The sequence below is a fragment of the Natator depressus genome, chromosome 5 (assembly GCF_965152275.1).
Source record: "Natator depressus isolate rNatDep1 chromosome 5, rNatDep2.hap1, whole genome shotgun sequence".
NCBI lineage: Eukaryota > Metazoa > Chordata > Testudines > Cheloniidae > Natator > Natator depressus.
Genome location: NC_134238.1, coordinates 59,579,997 through 59,587,351, shown reverse-complemented (window position 1 = coordinate 59,587,351; position 7,355 = coordinate 59,579,997). Strand labels below are relative to the sequence as shown.

General features: G+C 37.3%; 1 protein-coding gene across 1 annotated transcript in view; it reads right to left on the bottom strand.

Annotated features, from left to right (window-relative positions):
* Window positions 1-1,255: 1,255 nt before the first annotated feature.
* SLF1 (SMC5/6 complex localization factor 1) overlaps window positions 1,256-7,355 on the bottom strand; it is a 66,251-nt gene continuing 60,151 nt past the window's right edge. The window contains exons 16-18 of the mRNA XM_074952852.1: window positions 6,267-6,359; window positions 5,664-5,846; window positions 1,256-2,416 (exon numbers count right to left, since the gene is read on the bottom strand). Of these exons, the coding sequence (XP_074808953.1) occupies window positions 1,914-2,416; window positions 5,664-5,846; window positions 6,267-6,359 (779 nt within the window). The 3' untranslated portion in view covers window positions 1,256-1,913. The remainder of the gene's footprint in view (window positions 2,417-5,663; window positions 5,847-6,266; window positions 6,360-7,355) is intronic.

Here is a 7,355-nt window from a genome sequence, read left to right as displayed (position 1 = left end):
TATCTGGTTCCAAGACCAAACCAGCCTGAGCATCATCAGTGGATTTATTGCTGAGTTCTTGTCTCCATTGCATGAAGGCTAAACGGAAGTTTTAATGTGCCTCAGCCAGCTGTATCAATGTAACTTATTCCCTCTAGTCAAGCAACACCAATTCCGGAAATGGCTATTATCCCCTTTTCTTTTAGTTTCTTAAACACTATACATTGCTATTAGAAAAGAACTGCAAATTGAAACATAACTAATCAGCCCACTCCTCTGACAGTTAAGATTTTAGATTATTCTTAATCTTTTAATGAATTATAATTTGTCCTACTATTTCAGTAGGTATCCTTATTATAAAGCAGCATTTCTTTGTATTTTCCTTTATGGGGCGAATTCCTTCCCCAGACCTCAGCCTAAATTGAGTCGGGCGTGAAGAGTACCCATATCTTGGCAGATCCCCCATTGCCATCCCATTCTCAATTCCCCTGTGCAGGGCAGCACAGTATGGATTCCCCAAATTCTGTCCTCCTTCAGCCCTTCCTCTTATGAATCAGAATCACCAGTCTTTGTACATTTGAAGGAGGAGGCAGGATTTGCCCCTTCTGTATAATTAATTACTAAACACAGCCAATATAATACTTTATAAGCACACAATCCTAAATTAGGATGGAGGATTAGTTTATCAGTTTAGAGGATTTATCTTGTCTAGTATTCATATATTCTTAGTACTGAGGACAAAATTCTAATATTAATGGGGCTGCAATTTTTAAGGAGGCTGGCACCCCAACTTCAAATAAGCAGTATGGAGCTACCTTAAAACTGCCATATCTTGACAGGGTGAGACCCCCAGCTACTAAAATGTCAGTTCTGTACAAGTACCACCGCAGGCTTGAGGATGTCATCACAGCATTTCATGCTTTGGCAATCCCTGCCAGTGATACAGACTTATATAGGGCTATTACAAGCCAGCATAGTTTGGAGAAGCCCCAAGGTTGTGTAACTTATGTTGGAGGCCAAACTGGGCCACAGCAGCCTTAGGAATCTGGAAAGCATAAAGGAAGCTTGGTTCCTTTTAACCCTTCCTGATTCAGCTCTGCCAACCACAGTTCTAATGTAGCTGAGGATCTGAGTCAAGCTGATCATTATACAGGTATGAATGAGTGAGCACCACAATACTACAGAAAGCTAGTAGAAAGTTTAATGGCTCATTTGCATGAAAAACATTGTCAATATCCTTTGATACAAAATCAGTAAGGACAATATGGGAAGTACTGTAAACTGGTACTGTAAATACACAAAATTTTAAAAACTAACTTTTGAGCTAAATTTTTAAATGTATTTTAAAGATATGCATTTCCCAGGATGATGATATAAGAAAAATGGATAACTGTAGTAGTAGTTTTTTCATTTTTGTTTTATTTATTTGACAGCTATTCAAAAAGTTAGTCACATGAGAACAGCAGGCATAACTGTACACCCTGGAAAAAAGTAACCAACTGTAATGTCTAAATCAGACAAATTTTAGGGTCAACGTCCTTGAAACCAGCAAGAATTCTGGCACAAAGTTCCTCATGACAGAAAATGTGCTAGAAGGGGAAAAAAGAGGGGTTGATATGGTGCAAGTGAACTCTGCTCTGCTGAGAGAGCCACAGGCATTCAGTTCAGCCTGAAAAGTTGATGGCACTGGCCACCGAGGGGTAGTGGCCAGGAGGTGCATTTATTCAGTACTTCCACACTGCAGCTTCCTTCAGTGGGACTATGGAAGCCTTGGCTCAGCGCTTTAAGATGCCAGAAGGGATCAAAAGGAATATTTCTTAGGTAGCACTAGGCCAGCCTGGCGTAGGATGTGCCATGTGTACTCCTGTATCCACAAGAATGAATCTCGCCAGTGTCCATGATAAACTATCACAACTGAACCAATAGAACTGATCTTAATGGTTAGAAAGATGAAAAGTAGACAGCTGAGTTGCCATTGCCATAGTTTCTAGTGTTGCCAGTAAGGGATGTACCTGTTCTCCAAAAGATTTTTTTAGGTTCTCGGATATTTCCTGAATAAACTCTGGAAGTTTCTGGAAAGTCTGTAGCTCTCCAACATAAAGATCTACTAACCAATCAGTAAGAGACCTACTTTTCAATTTACAGCCATTAATAGCTACTAATGGAAGTGAATTTAAGTGGGCTACTGCTTTAAAAGGTAAAGGAGAGGGTGAAGATAAGTTATAAACTGAACAAAAATTTAGCAACAACTTATTAAATAAAATTAACCAAAGTTCTCTTTGCTGGCTGTGGAAATCTTTTTCCACACGTTCATAGAAGTCCTTGACAGTCTCTTCTGGGTGGACAATATCCAAAAGTTCTTGTTTTACTGCTAGGGACTCCACATAATCCAGTGGCAATTTCCCATAAAAGTCCCTCTGCTGTAGGAGCAGTGGTCCTGCAAGAAAAATATAAAGCATTAATAGTAACAGCATTTTTAAGATAGCAGCTGAGCAGTGCTGCTATTTTGGGGGGAAGGGAGCAGCACCTAGGGGTTCTGTTAATAACCTCTTTTAGTGCTAAATTATGTTGGCACAATTAACTAATTACATACTGACTGCCTAGTCAAGACACGTTAGTAAGCAATTTCAAGTCAATTGCCTAGTTTTGTACAGAATTATAAGCGCCTTGGTTTACCACCTGATATATTATATGAAAAGCAAAATATTATTTGGAAAAGGAAAAAAATCACAATCATCTTAATTATTTTAAATTTAAGTGATAATATACTGCAAACATACAAACTAACATGCATTGTATTGGAAGTGCTGCAAATGTTAATTGTCCGGCTATACCGGAAGAAGGAAAGGAGACATATGTATATGGTTTAATCAGGACGCAACTTTATTATTTGATGTCTGGGACTACCCAGCAGATAAGTGTGCAGTGCAGCTAACTCCATGTTCATTGGATGTCCACCTGGGGGCTTCTGCCAGCCCCCACTTCTCCTTTTCCATCCTGGTCCCAGACAACCCATTGCTGGGATATAACCATCCCCCCACCTGGAATGAGGGTTAAGGTGGGCTATAAAGGAACGGGGCGTTGGCTCCCTGCCATGCCAGTCATTGGTGTCCCGAACCCCACCCTGTTTAGCTCCTTTAACAAACACCTCCTTTAAGTTTTTTAAGGAGCTTCTCCCACCGGACTTGCCCTTATCAACTCCCCTGGTTCCTGAGGGATGAGTCAGTGTCACAGTGCTGACCCACCCTGCCTTTGCAGCAGTGTCTGTGCCTCTCTCCTCCCAATCCTTAAATTGATATACCCCTTTCCCCAGCAAGCCAGACAACGTCTCCCTCCCCTCCCCGCACTCCGCTGATTTAAGGTGCAGTGTGGTCAGTTTCATTAAGAATTTCTAGTGATCAGTTATTTGATATACTCTTGCAGAAGCTGGGCCCAAATACAGCATTAATTAGCAAAGTCCAGATTTTACCTTATGTTATTGCTGGGCTGGCTAAAGCACAAGCTGGTCAAGTAACTTTTCCCCAGGTCATGCACCAAGTCAGCTGGCAAGATGAGAATCCAGCTACTAAATACTAAGTTACAATATCTGTTTTTAGCATCTCTGCAATACAGAGGCTAGGTATTGTATTAAACTGTGTTCAATTAACTTTCAACAGGCAACATGTTAGCTCTTCAGACTGTGTCAGATTCTTCCTTTTAATAATCCCTAAATGTATTACTAAAATAGTCTGTCAAATTTGTAACACTTTACAAATGTATTGATCACAAGTAAATTAAATGGTCATACCAGAAATATGTTAATGCACAACACATGGTGTTTTCAAGACTGCTTATTTAAGTTGCAAATTTGGGTTGCTGTAAAATGGCATAGTTTCTTTAACATAAGGTCTCTATTAGCCTATCTTTTGAAAAGGTAAATTGCAGTTTAAACTCCAATAGAAGGTTATTGTACCATGTACATAACACTAAATCTAGCCACAATAGCTAGAGTATTTTAAATTACTTAATGCTTCTTTAACTATAATACAGTTTTAATCTAACACTGATTATGTAAAGTAGCTACAATAACTTTTGCAAAGTGAAGCCTTTTTGAAGAAAAAGAGAATACCTTGTAAAAATCTGAATACTAGAGAGAGAAAGAGAAAATGAAAGTTAATGCAGAAATGCTCCAAATTACAGCTACCAAGCCTTAGTGAATCTAAGATGAATGTGTAATGCAGTTCCCACAACCATGGTGTCAAACTGGTTGACAGGCCAAAACCTAGAATCTGACAAAGGCAAAGATAAGGCTGCATGCAGTCTGTACAATTGCCAGAAGACCTTGATGAATGCAAGTGCAAGTAGATCTCCCCGAGGACAAGAGGATCATCCACTACCTATTCTTCACAAAGGCTCAGGAAAAATGCACATCTGTCAGTGCAATGCCATTTTCTATTGAAGAGTTGGGCTTACTATAATATTGGCTCTTGTATCACTTAGACCAGTTGAAGGGAGGCCACATACTGGCTTGGCATGTCAGATACATGGGTGAGTAGACAAATAAAACACCTGGGAGCCACAGCACTGAAGCTCATCAAACATACCGAGGTAGAACAGCAGAAGAATGTATTGATTAAGAGATGATGTCTGCCCAACAGACACAGAAGTAGCCTTTAGGGGGCAGGAGAAGACTGTAAATACAGAAGTCTTATAATTCCAAAAACCAAACATAATTTTGTCTCTAGCTGAATTAAGTTATAAGTCATCTAAATACAGTGCATTCTTTTGCCTTATGTGGTTATGTGCAGAATGATCACTATCACAAAGATTTGGACATGGGATATAATGCATAGAGATTAGATTGACACGAAGTAGGTATGAACAGTACAAGCAACATAAATCTTTGTTTTAGCAGATGAGACATCAACTGTCTTTTTTAAAACAGTCAATTTTTTACATGAGCTTTGTTCATGAACACAGTAAGTTAATTCAGCTGGTATAGCATTTATCAAGACATGATCTAAGAATCCTGTCACTAAAGAAAAAAATTATTAAAAGCATGCATTGTAAATTGTATTGGGAGCAATGTATGCGTGTTAAACTATGGTCTCCCTCCTATTGGTACCCCTCTCCCCAAACAGCAGTTATGACAACTACAAAATGCCCTTTCTTCAGCTAGTTTGTCAGCAAACTGTATTCTTTAAAGATAATCATTTTCATAAATACTGAGCAAGTTTTCATTTAAATTTATAAACACGACCTAGAAAACTAGACTAGCAAATCTCTATAGAAATCATTGCAATATAGATTAAAACAATAAAAAAATTCTGTAGATTTGCTTGGTAACTGGGTAATCTTTATGTTCACTCTCTAAAATCTTTCAGAATATAACTCTCTAACTCATCATGGGAGTATAAAACATTTTAAACAAAGAAAAAAAATCAAACCACTCAAACCCTGAAAAGAATTTACAAGTCAAGGATATATTATATTTCACATACATATTTATGAGAATCTGAATAAGTGAAAAAATCATAAGGATTTTATCTATAGTGACCAAAACAGCTTTTAAAGTTTATTTTAAACATTTCTTTTAAAATAGTATTGCATTTTAACCATCAGCAAAGAAGGATATTGTGAACTTCATATGGACTCATTTAACACTGGACACTTTCTTAAAACCAGCTTAGCATAAATACACTCACCCCCATGCTGAAGTAGCAGTTTGCCAATTTCTACATGTCCGTTTGACAGTGCATCATGCAAAGGAGTCACCCCGTCCACTTGACTGAGCAGGTCTACCTCTGGACAACGCTGCAAAATTTCACGGACACACACTGTGCTACCATGGTTACAGGCTTCATGCAAAGGCGTCCAGCCAGCATAGTCTGAATTATAAATCAAGTGAAGTTTTAAAAGAGCAAAAGTAGTAGTAAACTGTTCATAATATTATAATTCTGATTCATTAAACAGCACTACTTTTTTTCTGCTAACTGGCACCACACTTACCTTTTAACATTTGAAGTTTAATCCCATTTTAAAATAATAAAAAGAAATTCATTCAAAAACACATGGAAAATTTTTAAGACTTCACCTATGACTTAATATAAAACATGGTTGGACTTTAGTTACAGGCTAGCTGTTCATAAAACCTGTGCTTTAAGTCATGACTCCATATTATTAAAACAATTAAGATTTTCTTTAAGTATTTCTAAAAGGTGAACTTTGTATTTCAAAATGAAAATACTAAAATTATTTGGTTGGTTTAATTATTTGGTTGGTTCAGTAGAGAAAATCAACATGCTTACCTTTAACATTAATGTCTGTTCCAGGGAAAGGGAGAAGCTGAATCAGTCTCTCCACTTTGTTTCTTATGCAAGCTATATGCAGGGCTGTCTCTCCTACCATAAAAAAATAATAGATTATACTAGACTAGGCAAGATAGCAACTAAAGAAAATACTCAACTAGGAGATCTGGCTGCATGCCAGAAAATTCAATAATGAGTAAGATTTTCCTTTGTCCTGTTTAAACATCTTAAAAAAAATTTTTTTTTTAAAACCCACAGAGCTTCTGTTCCGTCACAGATCCAGCAATGAAATTGTACTGCAAAAGGTTTAACAGTGGAATTATCACCCCCCAATTCAAGGTTTAAAGCTTCAATCACACTATAAAAGCACTGAATGATCACAGAACACCAAAAATACTGGGTTTTCAAGCAATAAAAGTTTAGCGTGCAGTTGCCGTCCCTTAAATTTATTCATGAACCTACGTTAAATGTATGATTCTTTTTACACAGCATTTATAGCTTAATTCAAATGAATGTTTCTGGCTAAGCACGAGTGCCTCTACACATTCAAGTATAATTCAGAATTTCAAATCCTTTAACAGATGGTTTGCTGTTTCTCAATAGGCTGTCTGACTTGGCTACCATAGCGCAGAGAGAGAGAGAGAGAGAGAGAGAGAGTCATTTAAAAAAAAAAAACCCACAAGGGAAAAAAAAATTGTCCACAGAGGCAAGGTACCACTTAAAGCTGAAACAAAGGTGACAAACTGAATAGCAAGAGACTGAACTGCTATGTATAAGTAAAGACACAGTTAATGAATACATGGTAAGAACTTCAGGCCTACGGTATGTATAAATTTGTTTTCAATAAGTGATTATATCTGAACAAAAGCCAGATCAAAATCTTGATGCAAGCTGACTGAAGATGCAACAGCAAACAGGTCAGAAATGAAATATATATCAGACTAATTTTCTCAATCTATACAATAGTACCAAGACAGTGTATTTTTACAATATTTAATGCACACATTAAAGTACAACTGTCAGTTCCCTACTAGTTCTTTTCAGTAGAATTTTTATTTTTATTGAGATGCTACTTGAGATTTTGGTAGA